At 40.7% G+C, this 27,004-nt stretch overlaps 1 protein-coding gene across 5 annotated transcripts in view; it reads left to right on the forward strand.

Annotated features, from left to right (window-relative positions):
- ptpra (protein tyrosine phosphatase receptor type A) overlaps nucleotides 1–27,004 on the forward strand; it is a 62,483-nt gene that overhangs the window by 19,260 nt on the left and 16,219 nt on the right. For 3 of the 5 annotated variants that reach the window (XR_009796843.1, XM_061832672.1, XM_061832674.1), the window contains exons 2-14: nucleotides 3,408–3,454; nucleotides 7,363–7,444; nucleotides 14,014–14,361; nucleotides 20,672–20,771; nucleotides 20,892–20,965; nucleotides 21,419–21,555; nucleotides 22,547–22,637; nucleotides 22,712–22,788; nucleotides 23,141–23,177; nucleotides 23,405–23,502; nucleotides 23,754–23,873; nucleotides 23,979–24,145; nucleotides 24,221–24,356. Coding sequence is in view for 4 of the 5 variants with exons in the window: in XM_061832672.1 (XP_061688656.1) it covers nucleotides 7,369–7,444; nucleotides 14,014–14,361; nucleotides 20,672–20,771; nucleotides 20,892–20,965; nucleotides 21,419–21,555; nucleotides 22,547–22,637; nucleotides 22,712–22,788; nucleotides 23,141–23,177; nucleotides 23,405–23,502; nucleotides 23,754–23,873; nucleotides 23,979–24,145; nucleotides 24,221–24,356 (1,461 nt within the window). In the remaining variant the exon portion in view is untranslated. Of the gene's footprint in view, nucleotides 1–872; nucleotides 954–3,407; nucleotides 3,455–7,362; nucleotides 7,445–14,013; nucleotides 14,362–20,671; nucleotides 20,772–20,891; nucleotides 20,966–21,418; nucleotides 21,556–22,546; nucleotides 22,638–22,711; nucleotides 22,789–23,140; nucleotides 23,178–23,404; nucleotides 23,503–23,753; nucleotides 23,874–23,978; nucleotides 24,146–24,220; nucleotides 24,357–27,004 lie in introns of those variants that run through there. The other 2 variants (XM_061832673.1, XM_061832675.1) reach the window with 2 other exon arrangements.

Below are 27,004 nucleotides of genomic sequence, written 5' to 3' on the forward strand. Positions count from 1 at the left end.
CCGTTTAAAATCAGCGAGAAAGCAAATGTCACGCCGTCCGCCATGATGGCGTGAGGCAGACAGTGAGAAAAAAATCACTTCCTGATTGGTTAATATTTGAGACAGGACCCGGGTTACTGTTAGGAATGGTAGTCCCCACCCCCTGCTCAATGGGTTGTTCCAGCAGCGTATGCGGAAGCGCGCCGTTATGTGCGGAGCGGTGTCTGAATACAAGCACTACTGAACATTCAAAGCTGTCTTGTGTCGATATTGTTGAAACACACACACGGTTACTTCCTTTGTCCAGACTTATGTCCCCTTAATGTAAAAAAAAAAAATAAATTCCGACTTCGGCAATTTTATTTGCTTTTGAATATTTACAGTCGGTTGGGTTACCGGAAACCCAAATATTTTTATAGATGGCCTGATCAGCTTCTCCATGTCTGCTAAACACATGCAAGCCTTCACTGTGGATATGCTATTTCAATGGTAAAGGGCAGTTTAATTAATTTGTTTGATAGGAAATCAGGTCCGAATCTATCAGAACACCAAGATTTCTGACTTGGTTTTCAGTTTTTAAGGTCTTTACCAACAGCAATCCTCTTTTCTTGATTGCCAAATGCAATTATCAGTTTTGTTATGGTTTAATTGAAGAAAATTTTGACCCATCCAGTTATCAGTTTTAGACTGTGACACACCACCGGAGTTGAACTGTAATTATCTGGAGACACTGGTAGACGTAACTGTATTTCATCTGTAGAGCTATGAAATTAAAGTTCTGAAGAATTTGACGTAACGGTAGAACTGAACCTTGAGGGACCCCATAAGTTATTGCCGTTCGATTAGATTGAACACTTCCAATGATGACAAAATAACTAATTTCATCCATGTTGGACCTGAATTATTTAAGGACTTCTGTCACGACCCATCGATATAGAGGGAGGACCCAAATGCAGGACTCGGGAGACGCAGAGGTAATTCGGGAAAACGTTTATTGTTCCAAGGTTGGGGATCAGGCAGTAGTCAGGACGTCGGGCATAGACAGCAGGTCCGCGGGCAGGCAGGAGTCGGTATACGGGAGATCGATCAAAGAAGGCAGGATTGTCAAAGGAGTCAGGCTTACGGGGTCGGTCGGAGAACTGGCAGAGGTCGGTACACACGGGTTTACGATAAGAGATACGGGAGTGCTGGAATGGAGCATGAGTGGCGACGATCTGGCGCCGGACCAGTCGTCCCCAGGGTCCTATATACACCGGGGCCAATCAGCCAGCATGAGGCACAGGTGTGTGCCTCCCAATCATGGGACGGCCGTGGACTGGTCGCCGCCAGGACAGGGACGAAGAGGACTGTGATCCCGTCCCCGTCTGCTGGACAGGAACGTGAGGATGCCAATGAGCCGCCGCCATCCTCTGTTGCTGTCAAGAAAGGGGGGTGGAACAACCGCGTGGCAGTCGCCGTCGAAGCAGGAACGGGGGGCGATCCCAGACCGGTCGCCAATGAAGCAGGAGCGTGGAGCGGCCGCGGACTGGTCGCCGCCGGTACTCCTGGACACAGACGAGAGGCGGCTGCGGAGCCGTTGCCACCTCTTGGACGGAAACGTGAGGCTGCGCCGTTACATCCTGGACGGGAACGTGAGGCGGCGCCATCGCCACCTCCTGGACAGCAATGTGAGGCGGCTGAAGAACCCTCGCCGCCGTCTGCTCGCACGTGTGCGCCTCCAAATCAGCGTGGCCGCGCGGGAACCCGCACAGCCAGGGCTGGACTGGCAGGACCATGACAACTTCCATTTAGGCCTACCCACATTTACAACCTGTTCAAAATTACATGTTGATCTACCGTATCAAAAGCCACACCGAGCGCAAACAAAACCTGAATTGACACCTTTCATGAGTCAGTATTCAACCCTATATAATTTAGTACTTTGATAAGAGCAGATTCTGTATTGTCATGAGTTTAGAAACCTGACAGAAATTTGTCAAAAAGTCAGTTTAATTTGAAGAAATTGATGAGTTGACGCAAATAACTTTCTCAACAAGAAAGCAAGATTTGAGATGAGTGTTGCTAAAATGGAAGCGTCCAGAATTGTTTTTTGCGAGAGGCTTAATGGTAGCCTCTTCAAGACCTTTTGGAAACTCAGTCAGGTGGTTAAGACTCCAATAGCTTTGAAAAAGTCAGATGGTATTGAGTCAAGACAACTTGTTGGTGGTTTCAGCTGCTGAACTGCTTTCCGTAGTGTTTTTTGGTCAATTGTATCAAAATCTGTCATGGTAGTAAAGTTTTTCCTGGTTGGTTTCAGATGTTGTATAATTACATTGTTTTATAATGAATAAAACGGTTATATTTAACCTGATGGATTGTATTTCTTCACTTGTATTTATCAGCTGTTAGGAGTTTTGGAGCTATCTGATGTGGGCGGGGGGAGTTTCGTCAGCCACAGTAAATGGAGTGCTACTTTTTGTGTAGAGCTCAGTCATTTTGGAGTTTAGTTTTTCCTCCACTGACATTCTGCTCTTCCCACACTTTGTAGTAGATTCTTATTTTTAAAGTAATTCTATGTAAGCCGTCAGTTAAAATCAAATGGGTCAGTTTTTCCCTCATACTTTCTGTTGCTGACTATTGTTCTATTTGAGGTAGATAACTTCATCAAGCTCTTTCTAATATACACTACAATAAGTGTGTATGATTATTTTTCATGTAAGATTAGACATTTATTAGAATCGGCCCATCTTCAAGGCTGGCTCACCCAGCGCTTAAGTACTGTATCTGTAAATAAGCAGGTAGAGTCTGGATCATTCCTCCATCAAAGTTGTGTGATTAGCCTAACAGATTATCACTGCTCTGTTAGGGAAACTGCAGCCTGTCTCCATTGGGATCCAGGATTATATTTTGCCTGTCCTTCCATCCAGATCCACCATCTATGCTTTCTACAAATCCTTTTGGCCATCACCTATTGTATCTTAAATACTGGTCCAGACACAGTCCCTCTTAAGAAATGTTAATGTGACAGTAATGCTGTTTCAGTTGTTGTTTGGTTGATAAATGGCTAAAATGTGTTTGTTGGGTTTATGTCATTGGTAAAAATATTTGCATAACAGTTACCGCAACATGCTTAAGAGCAGAACACCAACATATCAGTCGTGGTTGTGTAGTTTCTACTAAAAGGGTACTATTTCGTCCTCGGAATCCAAACGGTCCATGAAATAAAAGACTTAGTGTCTGATTCCCTTTTTATTGATGTGAGGGATGTGAACTGACTTGTATGTGATAAGACTGTGATTTCTCATCATTCAAATACTGTATTCATAACTAGAAGATTAATTACTAATACTGTTATAGTGTGGGTGTTTTTACATGCTGCGACCCTGTTGTTAAATGTCTAAAAGTTGCATTTTATTCTCTGGATAATTCTGTCCTCTTTTGTGTTCTAGAAAACTACTGTTCGGATGAGTGACTGAGCTCAAATTTGAATTTTCAGGTAAACATGGGCTGTTATACTTTTATTTAGTTTTGACAACTAAAATATAACAAGATGTGAGCTTTATACATTGGGAATTCCAATCCCCTCCAAAATTACTGGAACAGCAACGTCACGTTCTTTGTTTTTGTTGTACACTGAAGACATTTGAGTTTCAGATCAAAACATGAATGTGACAAAAGTTCACAATTCCAGCATTTAATATTTAGAATTGCTAAACAATTTAGTATAGAGGACCTATTGTTTAAAGCCAACCACTTTTAAAGTGGGCAAAAGTATTGGAACAGATTTTTTTTGTATTAAAGTGCATTTAAAATTTGGTGCACTAACCCTTACTAGTAATAACTGCATCAAGCCTGCAAATTATTGACTTGACCAGACTGTTGCATTCTTGATTTGAAATGTTTTCCAGACCTTTACAGCTCTTTTAGTTCGTGTTTGTCTCTCTGAGTTTCTTCCTTCAGTCTCCTTTTCAGGAGGTAAAATGGATGCTTAATTTGCTTATGATCCTGTGATTGACTTGCACTCACTAAGAACTTCCACGTTTTCCCCCAATGAAGCCTTTTGTTGTGTTGGCAGCGTGTTTTGTGTCATTGTCTTGTTGCATTTTGAAGCTTCTCTCGATTAGTTTAGATGCATTTTTTTCTATAAATTGCCAGACAAATAGTTTTGTAGACTTCAGAATTCATTCTGGTGCTGCCATCATGAGTTACATTGTCAGTAAAGACTAGTGAGCCTTTTCCAGAAGCTGCAGTGCAAGCCCAAGCCATGACATTAGCTCTACCATGCTTAACAAATGAGCGTGACTGTTTTGGATCATAAGCAAAACATTTCTTTTTCCATACTTGGGAGTTTCTATAACTTTGCTACAAGTTAGTCTTGATCTCATCAGTCCCTAAATCTTAATTCCTAAACTTTTGTTGCTCGTATCGGTACTTCTTTGCAAAACCCAATCTGCCTTTCCAATTCTCTTTGATGATGAGTTTTTTTCAATTTGTGGTATGGCCTGTATACTTTTTCCCTCAGTCTTCTTGGAACAAGGGATTGTGATACCCTCACCTTTGCTTTGTGGTGGTTGGTAGTGATGTTACTGACTATTGTCTTTGGGTTTTTCCTCATAACTTTCCCGTTTCTGTCATCAAGTGCTGTTGATAACATTGACTGACCTGATGCTTGTGGCTCAGTACACCAGTAATTTCTTATTTTCTTTTTTCAGGACATTACGAATTGTTGTATTGGGTATGCCCAATGTTTGTGCAATAGCTCTGATCGATTTCTTCCCTACTCTCAGCTTCAAAATTGTTTGATTTTCTCTCATAAGCAACTTGCTGGTCTTCATGTTTGCTTAAGAACAAATGCAGTTTTTAAGTGAAATGCAAAGCTAAAAACAATCACTATTGAATGTTTAAGAAATCAATCTAAAAGGCAACCCTTGAGCAACTAAAAAGATCCATCATCGCATTCCAGTATTTTTGCTCGCTTGAAAAGTTGGTGAGTTGAAACAAAGGTTCTCTGTCCTCGGTTGTTTAACATATCTAGATGTAAATATCTTGGAATAAAAGCTGAAATTCTGAAGTTTTGTCTCATGTCAATTGATCTGAAAAGGCAAATGTCTTAAGTATGGAATAAAAACATACTTACCCTTCCAATACTTTTGGGGGTGACTTTATCCATCACGCAAGCAAAATATTTCTAGTAGGGCTCTGACTCACCCTCTAAATCACAATTCACTATTTGGCACTAGCAAATGAATTCCAAATCAGAATCAAATGGTTACTCCCTGTACTATTCCGCAATAAACAAGTCTTAGTTGAATAAACAAAAATAAAATCCGATTATTAGGGTGCTACTTATTTTTCTACTTTTAAAAGTTATGCTCGCAACCAACCAATGAGTTAGAATACATGTTTGCTCAAGAACGATGATGTTTTGCACGTGTACTACGCATATTATTCAGGAGATTTCCCTTATCATGCGATACAATGTGCATTGTGCTAACGTATAATCGTTAAGCAATGTGCGCTCATGGCAGCAGGGGACTTGTTCGACCATGCAGTCAATAATTATTGATTGTTGGGGACCAGTGTGTTTAGGTTACCTGCATCACCAAATGAATCAAACCATTGTTGGAACAGGAGTCGGCAGTTCAGCAAAGGGCCCAAAACCCCTACCGTCATATCTATCCAACAAGTGCCTGACACAATTTGTGACCAAAATACCCTTAAACTTCCTCAGCACATTTGGACTACACAAGTGACAATTGTAAGGATCACAAACTCTTCAATATGTTATTGCAACATTCTGTCATACAAGCATGAAAGATTTATTTCAGTGATGTCATATACTGGTACTTCTATTTTGTGGATTGCCACCCAACTGCAGTGCATTTGTTATTGAAAATAGTATTAAAGTTTATTTTTTTTTTGTGCATCTGTGTGTTCTTCAATAGTGGAATTTCTGTTAAAAGGAGGGTTTCTTAAGATTCAGTTTGCATTCAAATTTCAAAGGCCTGGAGCAACTTCTGGATATTGCAGGAACAAGGCAAACATTTGCAGTGTTTTTATGATAACACATTTAGGCAGTGATTTAACCATTTCCCAACTTTTTTTTTAAAACCTTATATATAGACTTCCCTATTGATTATTATCTATTGAATCATAAAGCCAGTATGCTGGCCCATTTTGGGTTTTGCTTCTCCTTCCAGTAAAGTTTTTCTTTTTCGTTAAAATTACTCGCTTTTAACAGGATCCCTCGTTGTAGTATGGCCAAAAGTAGAGCTCAGATTGCTTTTGTGCCTATTGGTGCCATAAGTCCTCGATGCTCAAGTCCATCTGCCTCCTTTCGAGCTAGGTAGCTGGCTTGTTAGCCAGCTAGCTCTCGTCATTTACTATGCTGTGTTGAATCCTGTACAACTTTCTCGAATTCATTCTGCCACGGTCAACTCCTTTCTGGTGTCAGTTGTGGCACTGCCTTTAATATCTGTGCAGCTTCTCAGGCTCTGCTATCAGACACCTCTCACTTAGATGTCACTGGAGTCTTACAATTATTTGCATCTGGGATCCAAAATCAACTGCATTAACGTGCTCATGTACAGAAACTATATGCCCTAAGTCAACATGGCATCAGCCACAAAAACAGGCTCAAAATATTATTTTTTTTTAGTAGCGTACATGTAAAAAAGTAAAGTAAAATTTGATGGCGCAGCAGTTGCAGCTATTGTAAAAATATAGGATAATATTCAAAGATATGGAAAATTATGGCACAGTGGTGCAGCTGTCGAGCATTAGCCTCACAGTTCTGAGGAGCAGGGTTCAAATCCTGGCCCCGCCTGTGTGGAGTTTACATGTTCTCCCCATGCTAGTGTGGGTTTTCTCCATGCACTCCGGTTTCCTCCCACATCCCAAAAACATGCATTAATTGGAGACTCTAAATTGACCCTGGGTGGGATTGTGAGTGCGTCTCGTATCTGTCTTCATGTGCCCTCCGGTTGGTTGGCAACCAGTTAAGGTTGTACCCTGCCTCCTGCACGATGACAGCTGGGATAGGTCCTGGTACTCCCGCGACCCTAGTGAGGATAAGCGGCTAAGAAAATGAATGGATACATACGGAAAATTGAATTGGAAAAAAAAATGATTGAGGTTGGAAAATTCTGATTTAATAATTGCTTTTCCATGCCCACTGGAATCCCAATTTGAGTACTGTAAACATAACCCTACCTACCGATTCATGCACAGCCTAATTTCTAGTATCTACAGTTACGTACAAAAATACTTCATAATCATTTTCTTTGGTGAAATGACAAATAGCTAGAAATGAAACTCATTTGTGGAAATGTTTTCAATATTTTTGGCCAGAAGTTCCACATCTAATTTGTTCATATCCTTGCTCCTTTTATCTTCTTGATATAGGGCAGAATGGGTGTGTGTCCCTTGCTCCTGCTGTTAGGTCTTGCCCTCAGGGTCTCAACCCAGGATCACGTCCCGATCACAAGTAAGAGCAATACAGATACAGTGCATTTAAGTTATCACAATGTTTAACAGGGGTCATAAAAGTGTTATGTCACTTTTTCAATTTTTTCATCAGATTATTCCCACAGGTGCTTAAAATTCTTGAATATCTAATCGTGAATTTCCGCACCTTGAAATAAAAAATGACAACTTGTTAAATGCACAAGAAAAATGCCACAGTTGTGCAAAAAAAACCTACAAAAATTAACGGATTTACCTTTCATTTGTTCTTTTAATGCCAAATATAATTAGAATGATACATTTACACTACTATGGATGCTCTGACACCAGTGTTGACACCAACGCTGATACCATCCAAATGGGATCTGTGTCAGACTTGTGTAGTTATTTGAAGGTATTCATCAATGACAACTCTTTTTAGCTGACTGCAAATTATGCAAAATAGTTTAACTCCACTCAGTGGTGCTCCAGCCGAGCCATCAGTGCTTGCATCATAAAGTGTGAGTGAGTTCAGCGGTGCCACAGGACATCCCTCATCACCGGAGGCTACCTGGTCGATCCTACGAGTAGCAAATGAACAGTTCCTTCCAAAAGTGTTGGAATGCAAAGCAACATTTCTTTTTGTTGTATAAAAAAAAAACGATAATTATGAAAAACAAGTTCAGAATACCTGTTTTCATTTCATGGTATTTGCAGCTAGATGTGTTGAACAATGTCAGAGCTTGGGATAGCTGCTTCTGTAACGGACTCACTAGTCTTTATTGCTGATCTTGCTCGTGATAGTAGCAGGAGAATGAATACTGAAGTCTACGAAACCATGTCTGTCTGGTAATTTACAGAAAAATTTATCCAAACTAATTTGGAGGAGCTTCATCACGCAGCAAGACAATGACAGCAAAACAAAATACCAAGACAACAAAGGACTTCATAAAAAAAAGTGGGGGGTCTTAGACTGAGGAGACCGAAGGGAGAAACTCCCAGAAACAAACAATAACTGAGAGAAGCTCCTGGAAAAGGATTTCAAATGAATAATGGAACAGTCTCGGTGAAGTCAATGGGTCACAGAGTTGATGCAAGTAAGGGTTATGTCGTCAAATATAGAACGTTACTCGTTTTAAGTTAATTTAATAATGTCTGTTCCTTTCCTCACTTGAAAAGTGGGTTGCCTCAAACAAAAGGTGCTCTGTCCTGAAATTTTCATCAGATCTAAATGTAAATACCATTGGGCAAATAAAAGGTGGAATTCTGAACTTTAATTTTGTATTCCTCTTTTGATCTGAAACTCAAATGTGTTTAGTATTCACAAAAAATAGTGAAATTAGAGTAAACCTGTTTTTCGATCAGCCAAGATAACCAAAACTATTGAATTTTGTTAAATGGGACGATAATGAGGGAAAATTTCTTAAAGAATTTTCTATTTTCACTGACGTCAAAATTTAAACACAAAAAGTACTGTCTTTAAAGAACATGGGGAAACCCAGATGATGGCTTTGTAAGCTCCTGATAGTTTAACTGACAACATATGAGGTAATTGACGGCACACCTGGGGATGTATTTAAGGACGCACCTGAAACACTACTTCCTTGTTTGAAATGATGGGAAAATCAAAAGAAATGGGACAGGAAATCAGAGAGAGAATCGTGGAGCTCCACAAGTCTGGCACATCCCTGGGTGCAATTTTCAGATGCTTGAAGGTGCCACATTCATTTGTTCAAACAAATCTATGCAAGTATAAATGGGAATGTCCAGCCACCACACCACTCAGGCTCTGTGTCCCAGAGATGAATACATTTACGTCAAAATGTGTGAATAAAGCCCAGAAAGACCTTGTGAACTTGCTGGATGAAGCTGAGAAGAAAGGGTTGTCATCCACAGTGAAACAAGTCCTGCACCGACATAGGGTGAAAGGCCACTCACAGAGAATGAAGTCATTACTCCTAAAGAAATATAAAAAAGCCATATTACAGTTTGCAAAAAGGCATCAAGACAAAGAGCTTAACTTCTGGATACGCCCTGTAGTCTGATGAAGGTAAAGTGGAGTTGTTTGGTTATAATGACAGTTACATCTGGAGGGGGAAAAAAGGTTGAAGCTTGTAAACCTGAGAACACCATACCGACTGTAAAATATGGAGATGGAACCATCAAGTTGTGGGGATGTTTTGCTGCAACAGGAACTGGAGCGCTTCATAAAATAGTCGGCATACTGAAGAAAGAACATTAAATGGAGATATTAAGGCAACATCGCAAAATATCAGCCAGGAAGCTAAAATTTGGGAGCAAATGGGTCTTCCAAATGGACAATGACCCTAAGCATACTGCCAAAATGGTTAAAAAGTGGCTTCCGGATAACAAAGTCAATGTCCTGGAGTAACCATTACAAATCCCCGATCTGAATCCCATAAAAAAAATTGTGAACAGATCTGAAAAGGTGTGTGGAGCAAGGCGACCAACAAAACTGACTCAGTGACACCAGTTCTGTGAGGAAGAATGAGCCAGGATTCCAGCAGAGTACTGTCAGAGGTTTTTAGAAAGTTCCCCAAAACGTTTCACCCAAGTCATGCAGTTGAAAGAAAATGCCACTTGGTTGTATGTAAATGTTGAAAAAAAAAAAGAAACATGTTTTTGCACAGTATTTGTAAACATCTGGTTTCAGCTGAAGAGGTCGCATATAGTCGTGGGGATAGGGCCCAGTACAATTGCATTAGAAACCAGGTGACTAAAGAAATTAGCATCGCAAAGAGGAATCATACAGCAAAGCTAGGGAAACAATTTAGCGCCAATGACTCCAAATCTGTCTGGCATGCATTACAATAGCTAACCAATTACAAGCGACATTTCCCCTCAAGTGAAGAACAATAGCAGGCTAACCAGTGACCTGACCAGCTTTTACTGCAAATTTGCAAAGCATAGTTTCACATCCCGGACCCACCAAGCCACTCCACTGACCACTTCAACACCTCCGATTTCTGCATTGACCATCCACGAACATGACGTAAGACTCATCTCCAAACAACAAAAGAAAGAAAAAGCAGGTAAAACAAAGTGACGGGCCCAGACCCTATGTCCCCATCTTGCTTCAAAGTCTGCATGGACCAACTTGCTCCAGTCCTCATTATAAGCTCTTTAGCAGATCTCTGGAACTGTTTGAAGTACCATCCTGGTTCAAACGCTCCACCATCATCCCAATCCCCAAGAAACCTGCAATCTCGGGACTGAATGACTACAGTTTTGTTGCCTTGACATCTGGGGTCATGAAGTCCTTTGAATGCATTATGCTGAACCACCTCAAGAGCGTCACAGGTCTTGCCTACCAAAGAAACAGGTTTGCGGATGATGCAGTCAATATGGGACAGCATTTCATCCTGGCAATCCTTGACAGCATGTGAACCTACGTGGGGATCCGGTTTGTGGACTTCACCTCTGCGTTCAACACCATCTTCCCTGAACTCCTCTCCCCCAAGCATGCCTGCCATCTGCCAGTGGCTTCACAACTTCCGAACAGGCAGGAGACAGCAGGTGAGGCTGGGGGACACCATCTCATCATCCACACACACAGTCAGCACCAGGGTACCCCACGTTGTGTCCTTTCCATGCTACTTTTCTCTCTCTACACAAATGACTGCAACTCAATGCACTCTGCTGTCAAACTTCTGAAGTCCACAGACGACACCACAGTCATAAGCCTCATCAAAGATTGTGACAAGTCTGCGTATCGACAGGAGGTGGCCAACACAACCTGGAGCTGAACGGACTCAAGACTGTAAGATGATTGTAGACTTCAGGAGGCATCCTTCACCACGGCTACCTCTCACATTTTTCAACTTTATTATGTCAACCGTTAAGACCTTTAAGTTGCTGGGAATTACAGTCTCTCAGGACATGAAGAGGGTGAGAAACATCATTTCCATCCTCAAAAAAGCCCAGCAGAGGATGTTCTTCCTGCGGCTCCTTAGGAAGCACTGGGTGCCATGAGACCTATTGAGACAGTAATACACACTGGTCATCGAATCAATACTGTGTACCTCCATCACAGTCTGGTTTGGGGTTGCCACGAAAAGGCCAAACTCCGACTACAATAAACAATTTAAACTGCTGAAAGGATTGTTGGCACCACCAGTACCCACCCTTGAGGAATTGCACGCGAGCCGAACTAAGACAAGAACAGGCAAAATCCTCATGGACTGTCCACATCCCAGTCACCAGCTCTTTCAGCTTCTTCCCTTGGGTCATTGTTACTGAAAAATCCAAAACAAAACTAGCAGACATTTCAACAGCTTCTTCCCCCTTACAATTAACATTTTAAAACCTAACTTACAAATCAACTTCAACATGGTGCCATTTTTTTGTCTTGAGTTGTCACATTCTGCTGGCCCTATTATTATTATTATTGTTATTATTATTATTATTATTATACGTTACTCTTGCACTCACCGTGGTCGTCTCACCACAATTTTTAATTCAATTGAGTTCAGGACTTGTTGCTGGCCATTTTAAAACAGTCCGTTTTTTACCTTTTCAACCATTCCTGTGTGCTTTTGGATGTGTGCTTTGGGTCTTTGTCTTGCTGGAGGATCCATGATCTTGGCCTCAAACGTTTTCTTACACTGGGTGAGAAATTTCAATCAAAAATCTCTGAATAATTGTCCTATTTTATGATACAGTAAGTCCCTCTAGTACTAGATGTAATAAAGCAGCCCCACAGCATGATGGATTCTCCAGCATGCTTGACTTTCGGCAGGGTGTTCTTTTCCTTTAAGGGTTCATTGTACCAGCTGTAAACATATTGTGTGCATTACTAAAAAGCTCTTTTTTTTATCGCTCCATAAAATATTATAATATCCTCTATTGTTTCAAACATGTTCCCTATAGATAAATGCTTCTTCACTTGATTTTCTATAGGAGATATTCCATATTTAGTTGTTAAATTTCATGTGTGCCAAATATGGTGAGCACAACTGTAGCAAGGACGTACAGGATGCTTGCTTCAAGTTGTTGTCACTCCCAGTGGTACAAAATCTGTGTCTACACAATTAAGCACAATATAGCGGAAGAACACTGAAGTTCTCCGGACAATAGATTATGACTTGACTTAGTAGAGTAGATCTTGAGTCAGCTGGGAAGACATCTTGTGTCAGTAGATTGTTTCCCAAACATGGTATTATCAAAAATTTGGAGAAAGATACTTTCGTTTAGCAAAGCAAAGCAAAGAAATTTTTTTTGTATAGCGCAATTCATACACGAGGTAACTCAATGTGCTTTACATGATTAAAGGCATTTGAAAACAAAGAGATAAAACATTTAAAACAGGATGAAAACAATAAAAATGACAAACAAAATATTTAAAAGAAGACAATTAAAACCGCATACAGTGCGAGTAGTATGACCAAAAAGTGGATATATTCTAAAAAGCAAGAGAAAAAGAAGAGTTTTCAACCTGGATTTAAAAACATTCACACTTGGGGCTTACCTCAGCCCTGTTGGAAACGTATTCCTTTTGTGTGCAGCATAATAGCTAAATGCTGCTTCACCATGTTTGCTTTGGACTCTGCGCTCCACTACTTGAGCTGAGTCAGTCAATCTCAGAGCTCTACTGGGTTTGTATTCCATACGCATTTCTTTCATGTATTCAGTACCTAAATCATTTTGTGATTTATAGGCCAGTAGTATAATTTTAAAATCTTTTCTTAAAGTGACTGGAAGCTAGTAGAAAGACTTTAGGATTTGAGTTAAATGCTCTGACCGCTTTGGTCAGAACGCGAGCTGCAGCATTCTGAATGAACTGCAGCTGTTTAATACTCTTTTTTTGGGAATCCAGTCAGAAGACCATTATAGCAGTCAAGTCTACTTGAGACAAAAGCATGGATGAGCTTTTCCTGGTTCGCTTGACACATACAAGACTGCACTCTCGATATGTTCTTCAGATAGTAGAAGGCAGTTTTTGTGATTGATTTGATATGATTGTTGAAAGTCAGGTCGGAATCAATCAGAACACCAAGGTTTCGGATTTGGTCTTTAGTTTTTATAGATAGAGAGTCCAGGTGTTTACTACGAGCAATTCTCTTTTCTTTATTGTCAAAAACAATTGATTCAGTTTTGTCGTGATGTAGTTTAAGACAATTTTGGCTCATCCAGTAATTTATCTTTAGACAGTGGCACAATACCTCAATTGAACTGTAGTCATCTGGAGACACTGCTAAATACATCTGTGTGTCATCTGCATAGCTATGGTAGTCAAAATTAAGGTTTTGAAGAATTTGACCCAAGGGTAGCACATACAGGCTGAACAGGAGATGTCCAAGAACTGACCTTTGAAGGATCCCATAGGTTATTGCCATTCGCTGAGACCGACCACCTCCAATATTCACAAAGTAGCTCCTTTCCTCCAGGTAGGACCTAAACCATTTTAGGACCGTTCCATTTAGTCCTTCCCACGTTTCCAACCTGTTTAGCAGTATATTGTGATCTACCATATCAAAAAGCCGCGTCAAGTATTGCATAAAGTTCTTTGGATGTTTTTTCCATGTTACTGTCAACATGAATGTTAAAAATTTATGTTAAGTTTGCTTGACGTACGGTCTCATTGCTTTGTAGGTGCTCCAAATATTTCTGCAATATTGACACAACCCCCCACTCTACCTGTCATCAACATCACAGTTGCATCTACAGTATCCCCCACAGTCCCATCCACCCCACTACCCCTTGGAATCACACCAACGACAATCACAACAATATCTACACCAGCTCCAACTGTTGGTCCTTTGCCAACGCACAGCCGAGAGACTTCCTCTCCTACCACCTCAGTCGGTAGTGAGAATGGGACAACAGCACCCATCCCAGACACCCCTACTACTGAAACACGTTTGCAAGATGATTACTCTACAATGGAGACAGAGAGCCCTACATCTAACGTGGGTTTCACCTCAGATGCAAGCCCACATGGTGAGTATGAGTGCATTACTTGTTTTCTTGTTTACATCATTCCTTTTTTGAATAGTGTCACAAATAATGGTGGTCTTGCCACAATACAAGTAGGAAACACCCTCAAAGTTGCACACAATTTTTTAACTAAACTGAGTACCGTTATGACCCTTGAGGATCTTTGGTCAGATGCCTTTTAAATTCCAAAGCTGTTTGGATGGTTTATGATTTTGAGGATCTTTGACCTTGGCTGCCGGAGCAGCTGAGATCACATATCATATGTGTAGTAGTTTTAAAGAACTTCAACAGTGTAATTACATTGTGGTGCCTTGGAGCTCGAACATCTCAATGAATGTACAAATCGGAGTACGACCAAAAAAATCTGTGTAAAAACAAAACAAAAACAAAAAACCCTCAGTTTTTGACCGAATTGTCAGTGCCCGAACACCCGGGCTAAAGTTAACCCACGTTGACCGGGTAGCCGACTCAAACCATGCGATGCCAAACACACAAAAGGTGGTGCCGAGATGAGCTGCTGGCCACTTCGAGTCAAGCAGTCACTCATACTCAAGCAAGTGCGTACTAATAGCACACCAATGCCTTTCGCATCGTGTGAGCATGCACATTCTCGAGTGCTTGTCAAGATTGTGTTTTGTTATTTTCCTAGTATTGTGTTCTGCCATGGACCCAAATGAAAGAGAGCTGTACTACCACCAGGTGCAAATAAAAAGGAAACTTGAGCGAATCACAGTGGATCTAAGAAAGGAAATAATTGCTAAATATGAAAATGGGTGCGTTTGTTACGGCTCAAGTTGACTATTTCAACTATCCTGAAGAATAAAAATGTAATAAAAGGCAGCTAGTGTTGGCAAATAAGTAACTTGCATTACAAAGCAAAGGCCATGCATAATACAAGAAACTGAGAAGCTACTGGAGAATTACGCAGTCAAATGATGGGGGCAGACTTCGACACTTCCTCCTTCTGTCTTGTATTGCTCCAATACCATCGCACCAACACCAAAAAGTAAATACATTATACACATTTAAGTTGCTTTAAGATTATGCATTTTTTGTTTAAATGCAGTGTGTTCATGTTTTTACATAAATAGGAATTAAAATGGGAATTCACTATTTGGAGGTTGGGAACAGATTAAACTCATTTACATTACTTCATATGGAAAAAATTGTTTCAGTGGTTGAACAAATCGGACATTGAATACTTCACAAGAACAAATTATGATCAAACTCAGAGGTTCCACTGTACGTTCAGTGTAACAGGTTTCTTGTTTTAATATTCAACAATGCTATTAATGCAATGTCTTCATTCATTCATTCATCCAGCCCGCCCCTCCTTGCAGTTACTCTGCGCCCATCCCTAGGGCCTGCAATACGGCCTTTGACAATATTTTCTAAAAGTGGAAGTACAGAGGACTCCCGCAGATTCACCATTAAAATTAGCTGAAAAAAGTATAGTATGTAGCTTCTCATTTTACACTTTATTTAGCTGTCTGACTTGGATTGCCTTTAAAATGTGTTATTTGTGGTCAAGCAATATGAAAGGAAAGCCAAAGTTAGCGATCAGCACTTCAGTCACTCACCCTCACCAAAAGAATTTCTTTGCGGACTTTTGAGTTTGTACTGTGTTTTATCTAAATGCTCTCATGGGATTTTTTCTCAAGTTCCCAAAACATGTACATTACATGAATTAAAGACTCTAAATTGTCGATAGGTGTGAATGTTGTTTGCCATATACGTGCCCTGCGAGTGGAGTCCAGTCCAGGGTATACCCCACCTTTCACCCTAAGATCGAGATAAACCCAACTGAGTTAAACTCCGATTTACCAATGGATGGGTCGATGGATTGATCCTTCTGTCCTTTAAAAGTCTCACATGTAACAGTAGTTTCCATCTTCTCAAATTCCAATATTTTTGCAGTTTTGCACTTTGTGTAAGATCTCCAAACAGTTGTAAATATTGTCTAACAATTACCCAAGTAAACATAAAATGCTGGAGCAAACTTGTGTTCACGAGCAGGAAAAAAATCAAAACACACCAGCAAGTTAACTTCTGAATGGCATTAAAAAAAATACAAAATGATTTTCTATTTTTATTTTTATTTTTTTTGCATGGCGTACTCCAAGTCTGTATTTGAAACCAATTGAAATGTGGTTGCATAACCTTAAAAAGTTTTTCGGTGCTTGAAAACCCTCCATTGAAGCTGAAATTAAACAATTTTTCAAGGAAGTCAAAATACCTTCACAAAGATGTGAAAGAACCATTGCCAGTAATCAAAAATGCTTTATTTCAGTTTTTCCTAAGGGTGGCCCAATCAGATTAGGTTTACAGGGTCCATTACTTTTTCACACAGGTCAGGGAGCTGAATAGTTTTTTCCCCCTTATTAAATAAAACCACCATTTTAAATACTGCATTTTGTGTTGCTTAATTTAGCGTTGACTGATCATTTTGTTTAATGATTTTAAACATTGAAGGAGGGAAACTACACAAAAGAAAAATTTGAGAAGGGGGGCCCAGCCAATATTTTTCACGGGACTGTTTACATTAACAGACTAATAATCCATGTCCTCTACTGAGAGTATCCCTCAATAGACCATAATTCCTCAAAGAAGCAAGGTAATACTCTGTTCTCATGTGACCTAAGAAGAAGTGACCAATTTTTCTGCAGTGGAAACACACCTCACCATGCTGTGTGCTATGCCCTCATAATGTGGTATTTTTGGATTAATAGAATATGTTGCCATACTCGTATTGACTGCTATTGTTCCAAGTGATTGAGACATCATGCGTATCTTGATGTCTATTTCCATCAAATAGTCCTCATCATGTCTTAATATTTCCAAGGGCTTTTTCTATCTAACTGCCATTTTGTCTTATTTTAAGACACATTTGCCATGTGACAAAGTAAAGGCAGCATGTTTCTTACCTACTCCCCAGAATAATACAAAGGGTCACTTTGACAAAAATAAAATAGCTGCTGAGTCTTCTTTAAATAAGTTGTTTCCTGTTAGGTGGGTCAAAGCAGTGCAACACGTTTTTTTTTTTCTTGGGTTTTGTGAAGGACCGTCAAACGCAAACAAGAGAAAAGCCAAGCAAGCTTTCTGGTCAAGCATCGACCTTTAATATTTTAGATCTTCCCTTTTAGACTTTGTTGCAGTTCTAGAAATATCTTGCCATGACAGGCCTCAGGTATCAGAGCATAAAACATCTAAAGGACACAGGCTTACTGTTGTTGAAGAGATGGGTCTTTTCTCACAGGAAAATTGTTTTATGTTGTTTGTATGCTAACTCAACTGTATAAACTGAAATATTTGCCACTTTTACCAATTTTAATTTGCAGCTTGGACTCTATAGCATGACAGGCACTATGTGATCAGTTGGATTTGATTGGTGTTTCATAACTTCTCCATTGTCACCCTGTAGCTGTCTGAGAGACTTTTGTGGAATATTTGCAGAGCATATTACCATTAAATGCCTAAAGGCTGTGTCAGCTCCGCATGATGCTCGCAGCCTGTTGTGCTTCTCTTTTCCTCGGTGTGCATGCACATTGTCAGAGGGTGAACACTGACAAGAGCTGGAAATTACATAGCTGGATGAAATGGGCCATTCTCTGTCACATTGTGCACATAGAGCTTTCTTGAATATTCAGTTGACAATTTTGTCTGTGCATTGTCAGCCCTACCATACATTTGTCTCAAATTCTGTTCTTTTGTTGTGTTTTACAGCGTGGCCAGTACACAAATAGTAGACAGTGTTTACTTTTTACACAAACTCCTGTTTTTGGTGAGGCAAAATTTATGCACTTTGTGTCAACTGTTACAGTAAAATAATTGGAGATTTGGAGATTATAAAAATGTATACACGTAGATCACCAATTTTAAGTTAAAAACAATATACAATAGACAATGCTTTGTTAATGTTAAATTTATGCAACCATAATCATCAATTCACTTTCACCAGACAAATTTTTACAAAGGAAAATATTAGATCTCTGGCATACAAAGATCAATTAACATTTGCCTGAATGATTCATGTAGAATTTACAGAAAATGTCCCAAAGGTCTCATAAGATCAGTCTGTCATCAGTCTGTCTGGCATTACTTTGCGTGTGACTAGTCATAGGGGCATGGAGTTCACCCTTTGTTAAAGTGCAGTTTATCTATTCAAAAGACATCAGTGTTGGATGTTTTCCCCCCCTTAGAAAGCTAATTAAAGATTAACAAAGATAACCATTATAGAATGATCTAAAAAAAATCAACATCAGGCTCTCCTTTCTTTTATCTGGACACTAAAGTCACAGTAGGTGACATAGTTTGATGTTGGGAAATAAGTGTTTTACTAATGTGATAGAAAAATGTCAATAACAATAATTTGAAGATCACATTGTAAGTTTAATGTACACAGTACGTTTTTAAATGAAACAGCATAATCTCTTAATTCTAATTTTATTTATATGGTTGTCTTAATGTTATCGATAAATAAATAAATACAGAATACAATTATTGGCAAATCATGTTCAACCCATATTTAATTTAATACACTACAGAGACAAGGTATTTGATGTTCAAACTGATAAATGTTATTGTATTTAGCAAATCATTAACTTGGAATTTTATGGCTGCAATGATTTCCCAAAAAAGCTGTGACGATTTCATGTTTTCCACTGTGTTACATCATCTTTTCTTTTAACAACATTCAATAAACATCTGGGAGCTGAGGACACTAATTGTTGAAGCTTTCTTGCTTGATGTACAGCTTCAGCTATTCAATAGTCCGGGATCTTTGTTGTCATATTTTACACTTCAGAATGTGCCACAGATTTTCAATGAGACAGGCCTGGACTGCAGACAGCCCAGTTGTATACCTAGACTCTTTTCCTACGAAGCCATACCGTCATAACATGCAGAATGTGGTTTGGCATTGTTTTGCTGAAGTAAGCAGGGGCGTCCATGAAAGTTACATTGCTTGGATGGCAGCATATGTTCTTCCAAAACCTATATGTACCATTCAGGAGTAAAGGTGCATTCACAAATGTGTTTCTGGGTGGTATGGATTCATGGCTTTTTTTTTTTTTTTTTTTACATAATAGATTTTTAAGTTGCACTTATGGATGTAGAGCTGAGCTGTATTTTCTGATACCGGTTTTTTGAACTGTTCAGAAGCCCATGTGGTTATATCCTTTCCATATTGATGTTAGTTTTTGATGCAGTAGCAAAGATGTCAAAGGTCACTTAGCATTCAATGTTGGTTTTTCGGCCTTGACCTTTACATGCAGTGATTTCGCCATATTATGTGAACCTTTTAATGACATGGACCGCAGCTGATGGAATTCCTAAATTCCTTGTAATTGTCCATTGTGGAACATTGTCCTGAAACTGTTCAACCTTTTTTTTTACCCACTTGTACACAAATAGGTGAACCTTGCCCCATCTTTCTTGTGATTGAGAAATTCCGGGAAGAAACTTTTATATGCAATACATGGCACCCACCATTTTCCAATTAGCCTGTTCACCTGTGGGATGTTCCAAACAGGTGTTTGATGAGTATTCCTCAAGTTTCTCAATCTTTTTTGCCACCTCTCCCAGCTTTTTGGAACTTGTTGCAGCCATAAAATTCCAAGTTAATGATTATTATTACTACTATTACTATTACAAAGTTAATAATTTTAACATTAATTATCTTGTCTTTGCAGTGTATTCAATTAAAAGTGCATTGACAATGATTTGCAAATCATCGTATTCTATTTTTATTGAACACTTCCCAACTTAATTGGAATTGGGGTTGTATTTGTCATCTGCACATTTCTTACTGTAGTTCCAGACGTTCTGTCAAGTGGCCTGAAGTCAGATCATTCAAATTTTTCAAGCTTATCTCTCCCTAGTGAAGATCTCCGCATACCTCTCCCCTACCGAGTCAGTGCTGTCAATAGTACAAACACGTGTACTCTCACAAATGAATCTTCTACATTCTACACAGAAGCAACCAATTAGAGGAAAAGGGGTGAGCTTAGCCAAATATGGACAGAGCGGATGCGAAACTGGGTCAAACTGAAGTAGGTGTCAGGTCTTTTCTGGACACCCATATGACACAACCAAGATGTTTTTGGAAATATAATAGAAACCTTTATACTAAATCCATGTTACAGAGACACTACAAACAGACAAACTAAGGAACCTTTAACATTTATCATAGTGCAGCAGGTACGAACAAGAACATCTGCAAATATACCGGTAATAGTCTTGAGCATTAGTAACCATCACCATTTTGTCATGCTGTTACTGTTTAAACCCTCTCCCCTTTTTGTCTCTCACCAAGATAACAACGCTTCTGATGACATGCCAATTATAGCGGTGATGGTGGCTCTGTCTTCTTTATTGGTCATTATTTTTATCATCATCATCCTCTACATGCTCAGGTTGGTGAAATGTAAAGATTCACTTCTGGCGATGATATAAAATGCTAATTTATTGCTGTGCAACCAAATTTGTTGACAAATGGTGAGTGGCGCTCTTATTTTATTTTTGTTGACTGACAGGTTTAAAAAATACAAGCAGGCAGGAAGCCACTCGAACTCCTTTAGATTGACCAATGGAAGATCAGATGACACCGGTAAAGGAATTGTATTTCTGTCTTTATAATATGCATGTCTGACATGTCACAAAGTGTGAATACATACTTGCAGAGTATTCTTTTGTTTAGGTAAAGTTTCATCTGATCTATATGTATGTAGGCTTGATCAAGCTTGTTTGCCAGCTCCACTTCTGTTAACATTCAACTGGTCTGGCTTGCTGAACTGATAACATTTCATCGACAGTGGGCAGAAGGCTTTTATTTTCTGTGATTTAATCAACACTTAACCATCGTTGAGGCACACTGACCTCTGGTGGTACTATTAAGGAAAGAAAGTACTACAAAGTAGATAAAAGTTTTCATTTCTCAACCTAAAGACAACTGTTCTTTTCTCGTCCTGTTTCCTGTGTCTCTCTCCACCTGTGTTAATCCTCCCTTTCCTTCCCTCCTCTCCCAACTTCTGTCTCCTTTACTTCCTCCCTGCTGGTGCAGAACTCCAGAGTGTGCCACTATTGGCCCGTTCACCCAGCACAAACAGGAAGTACCCACCCCTTCCTGTCGACAAGCTTGAGGAAGAGATGAATCGTCGTATGGCTGATGACAACAAGCTGTTCAGGGAGGAGTTTAATGTAGGGCAACTTCCACCATCCTAGAACTGTTAACACACATTTAGCTTCAAATTCCAGCAAAATTACTTTAGTTCATTTCAACCTCGGGATGTGATGGTATATAGGTACAGTTGAAACCAGAAATGTACATACACAACTGAAAATACACACTTTTTCCCCCCTCCTCACCCTCTTACATGAAATAAGACTAAACCTTTACTGTATGAGGTGAATTAGGATTACCAAAATCATGTCTATTTACGAAACCTGCATTGATGAAGAGGATTTTGATTACCTTCTTCAAAGTCAGAAGTGTGCAATCATTTTCTTTGTGTTTGGTATCATTGCCTTTAAAACTGTATGGCTTGGGTTAAAGGTTTTGAATATGTGGGTGGTTCATCTGATTCGGATAACTACCGGACGCCTCCCTGGTAAGATGTTCCATGCACATCCCAGAGGAAGAACACCCCAGGGGATGACTCAGGACACGAGAGACTGTGTTTCTCGGGTGGCCTGAAAACGCCTCAGGATCCCCCTGAAAGAGCTGGATGAAGTGGCTGGGGGAGAGGGAAGTCTAGGCTACTCCCTAGATCGGATTAGCGATAAAAAACGTATGGACGGCCTTGGCCAATTCAAGTTTGCTCATATATTTTCAATAGGATCGAGATCAGGGCTTTGGGATGGCCACTCCAAAACATTGACTTTGGTATGCTTAAACCATTTCGACACTAGTTTGGCAGTGTTCTGTAGGTCATTGCAGAGATGGTGGGGACTTGAATCGATTGACTTGATTCGAATCGACGTGTTGCCACTATATAAAAAAATCTGCAATTATAATGGGTTTCACTTATTCAGGATTTCTGCTCTTTGCAGTCCAACCCAGTGCCTATCACGTGTAATTATTGGGTGTCCACACTACAGTAATATCTCAAAATGAATTTAAAGACTGGAGACAAATACTATTCTTGCTGGTATTCAACTATCTTACATGCATATATTTTTCTATGTTCAGGCTCTACCAGTCTGCCCTATTCAGGCAACGTGTGATGCAGCATCCAAAGAAGAGAATAAAGAAAAAAACAGATATGTCAACATCCTGCCATGTAAGAAAACCAATGAACCTTTCACATAGCGTTGAAATGTTGTAATAAATATTTGAAACCTTTCCTTTCCTTAGATGATCACTCCCGGGTGCATCTCTCATCTCTGGAAGGAGTACCAGACTCTGACTTCATAAATGCCTCCTTCATAAATGTTTGTACAACAATAGTATTTATGTCACATAACAAATAGTGTTTGTTGTGATTTTACTTTAAAGTGGGTTTTCTCCAGCCACTCCGGTTTCCTCGCACATTCCAAAAACATGCAACATTAATTGGACACTCTACATTGCCCCTAGGTGTGATTGTGAGTGCGGCTGTTTGTCTCAATGTGCCCTGCGATTGCCTGGCAACCAGTTCAGGGTGTACCCTGCCTCCTGCCCGTTGACAGCCGGGATAGGCTCCAGCTCTAACACGACCCTCGTGAGGATAAGCGGCTAAGAAAATGGATGGATGGATGATTTACACTTTACCCGACGTCTTCATTCTTGTTTCCTTTTGTGCAGGGTTACCAAGAGAAAAACAAGTTCATTGCAGCTCAAGGTAACATTTGTAATTACCACTCAAATAGATTTTATTATGTGCCCTGCTATTGCCTGGCAACCTGTTCAGGGTCTACGCTAGCTCCTGCCCAATGATAGCTGGTATTGGCTTCAGCACTCCCACGACCCTCCTGAGAATAGGCGGCTCAGAAACTGGATGGATGGATAAATTTTATAGTAGCATCTGTGGGCAATCTAATGTCTTCGTCATTGCTTCGTTATTTTCAGGACCAAAGGAGGAAACTGTAAATGACTATTGGCGAATGATCTGGGAGCAGAACACAGCCACCATTGTCATGGTGACCAATCTGAAAGAGAGGAAAGAGGTAGCAGAGCAATTTTAAGTTTCACAGTTCACATCCCAAGTGTCATTTTTCCTTTTCTGTGAAGACCATGCTTGCTTGCTAAATACTGTGTGTCGTCCATTATTTACTGTGGGGCCCAAATCTGTTCTTCACTTATTTTCATTTTAAGGATTCTACCAATTCATGAGATTTTTTTTTTTCCTCAATTGCAATTTTTTTAAGGTACCCTTGACTCTCGTATACACTATAATACTTTTGTATCTGTGTTTTAGTGTAAGTGTGCCCAGTACTGGCCGGACCAGGGCTGTTGGACATATGGGAACATCCGTGTTTCTGTGGAAGACACAATGGTTCTCGTAGATTACACCATCCGCAAGTTTTGCATCCAGCAGGTAATAGTGAAGAACTCTCCAAAAACTTGTTGGGGTCTGAGGATGGTCGGTGTTATCCTGAGTGAGACTCTGACAGTGACTATATCTGGTTTGATTGTGTCTCAGGTTGGGGATATATCTGGAAAAAAGCCACAAAGGCTTGTCACACAGTTCCACTTCACCAGCTGGCCAGATTTCGGTGTTCCGTTCACCCCCATTGGTATGCTGAAGTTTCTCAAGAAAGTCAAAACGTACAACCCTCAATATGCTGGGCCCATTGTCGTCCACTGCAGGTAAATATCCGACTAAGAGAGGTGTCTTTGTTGCCGTGCTGTATAACTCATAAGAGGTTATCATTTCCATTGTAGCGCTGGAGTAGGAAGAACAGGTACATTTATTGTGATAGATGCCATGTTGGACATGATGAACACCGAGAGAAAGGTGGATGTGTTCGGCTTTGTCACCAGGATTAGAGCCCAGAGATGTCAGATGGTCCAGACTGATGTAAGTCACGCTCGGGACCAAATTAAACAAAACAATTTTTTAAAATCTAATCCGGTTAGCTCTTGTATTTGCATTTTAAATATTCACACAACATAGAGCCCAGCCAGACACCGCCCGAAAGGATAATGTCAGTCCCCCTTCCCAGAGGCTCACCACTTCTGGGAGGGTATTAGAGGTCAGGGACAGTGTGAGCTGGGCCAATCCCGGCTACAAAAGCTGCCTCTAGCGACATGAAACGTCTCCTCTCTTTCAGGGAAGGAGGTCGAACTAGTGTGTGAGGTTGAGAGGTTCCATCGAGACATATTCATGCACACCTCCACAAACACCTTGGGCTCTAGTACCAATCCTCTTGAGAGGGGTTGAACTCTCTTTCACTCTGAACCTGCCAATGGTATGAGGAACCGAGCAGGTGTGGGTATACTTATTGCCACCCGGCTCAGGGCCTAGACATTGGGATTTATGCCAGGAGACGAGAGGGTTGAATTCCCTCCAGGTAGGGGTGGAAGGGGGGGTGTGGGGGGTGTTTCCCGACTGTTGTTTGTACCTATTCACCAAATAGCAGGTCAGAGTACTCACTCTTTTTGGAGTTCTTGGTAGTGGTGTGGGAGAGCACTCCCACTTGAGATGCCATCATTCTGTTAGGGGACTTCTTTGCACACGTGGGCGACAACAGGGAGACATCGAAGGACGTGATTGGGGGAAACAGCCTTCCCAAATTACAACCTTAGCAATGTTCTTAGACTTGAGTATTCAACTGATTGTCCATCGCAAACAGCATGTTTCAAGCATAAGGGTTCCCATGTCTGCACTTGGCACCAGGACACCCTAGGCTGCCCTTCTGTGATCGACTTTGTGGTCGTGACATCGGACTTGCGACTGCATTTCCCGGATACCTGGGTGAAAAACAGATCTAAGGTTTCAACTGATCACTACCTGCTGTTGTGTTCGCGCCCATGGTGGGGGAAAATGTTGGTCCCACCTGGTAGGGCCCAATGTATTGTGGGGGTCTGCTGGGAATGTCTGGCAGAATCTCCTGTCAGAAGAACTTTCAACTCCCACCCTTGGCAGAACTTCACCTATGTATGGGATAGGTGGGGTACATTGAGTCCAGTGAACCATGATCTGTGCCTCCATTGCTAAGGTGGCTGACTGTAGTTGTTGCCGTATTAGGTTTTTTTGCCCTGTGGGACTCCTGAGGGAGCGGATGGCTACTTGCAGGCCAAGCAGATTGGATCGTTGGTGGTCGTTGAGGCAAAAACTTTGGTGGGGAGAATACTTCAAAGACCTCCTCAATCCCAGTGACAAAATTTACCATCAGAAAGAAGAGTCTGTGCTCTCTATGGCGGGCTTTCCTAGTTCTGAACTTCTTTTGGTTCACTATCCACACTGCAGTTGAAGGAGAAGAAACTACTGTGAAGAAAATAAGTATTTGAACACCCTGCTATATTGCAAATTCTCCCACTTAGAAATCATGGAGGGGTCTGAAAATTTCATCGTAGGTGCATGTCCACCGTGAGAGAGATAATCTAAAAAGAAAAATCCAGAAATCACAATGTATGATTTTTTTATATATATAATTTATTTGTGTGATACAGCTGCAAATAAGTACTTGAACACCTGTCTATCATCTAGAATTCTCAAAGACCTGTTAGTCCGCCTTTAAAAGTCCACCTCCACTCCATGTATTATTCTGAATCAGATGCACCCGTGTGAGGTCGTTAGCTGCATAAAGACACTTGTCCACCCCATGCAATCAGTAAGACTCAAACTTGTAACATGGCCAAGACCAAAGATCTGCCCAAGGACACCAGAGACAAAATTGTACAACTCCACATGGCTGGAAAGGGCTACAGAGAAATTGCGAAGCAGCATGGTTAAAAAAGGTCCACAGTTGGAGCAATCATTCGCAAATGGAAGATGCTAAACATGACGGTCAATCTCAATCGGAGTGGAGCCCCATGCAAGATATCACCTCGTCGGGTCTCAATAACCCTTACAAAGATGAGGAATCAGCCCAGGACTACACAACAGCACTGGGACCACCATTTCCAAGGTGACTGTTGGTAATACATTAAGACGACATGGTTTGAAATCATGCATGGCACGGAAGCTGCTTAAACCAGCACATGTTAAGGCCCGTCTTGAGTTTGCCAATGACCATTTGGATGATACAGAGGAATCATAGGAGAAGGTTTTGTGGTCAGATGAGACCAAAATGGAGCTTTTTGGTCATAATTCCACTAACCGTGTTTGGAGGAAGACGAATGATAAGTTCCATTCCAAAAACACCGTCCCTACTGTGAAGCATGGGGGTGGTAGCATTATGCTTTGGGAGTGTTTTTCTGCACATGGGACAGGACGATATTAAGAAGAGGATGACCGCGCCCATGTGTTGTGAGATTTTGGGGCACAACCTCTTTCCCTTAGTCGGAGCATTGAAGATGGGTCGTAGCTGGGTCTTTCAACATGACAATGACCCGAAGCACACAGCCAGGAAAACCAAGGAGTGGCTCCGTAAGAAGGATATAAAGACTCTGGTGTGGCCTAGCCAGTCTCCAGACTTAAACTAAGGAGTGGGCCAAAATCCCTCCTGCAGTGTGTGCAAACCTGGTGAACAACTACAAGAAACATTTGACCTCTGTAATTGC

This window comes from Syngnathoides biaculeatus, chromosome 10, assembly GCF_019802595.1.
Source record: "Syngnathoides biaculeatus isolate LvHL_M chromosome 10, ASM1980259v1, whole genome shotgun sequence".
Lineage (NCBI taxonomy): Eukaryota > Metazoa > Chordata > Actinopteri > Syngnathiformes > Syngnathidae > Syngnathoides > Syngnathoides biaculeatus.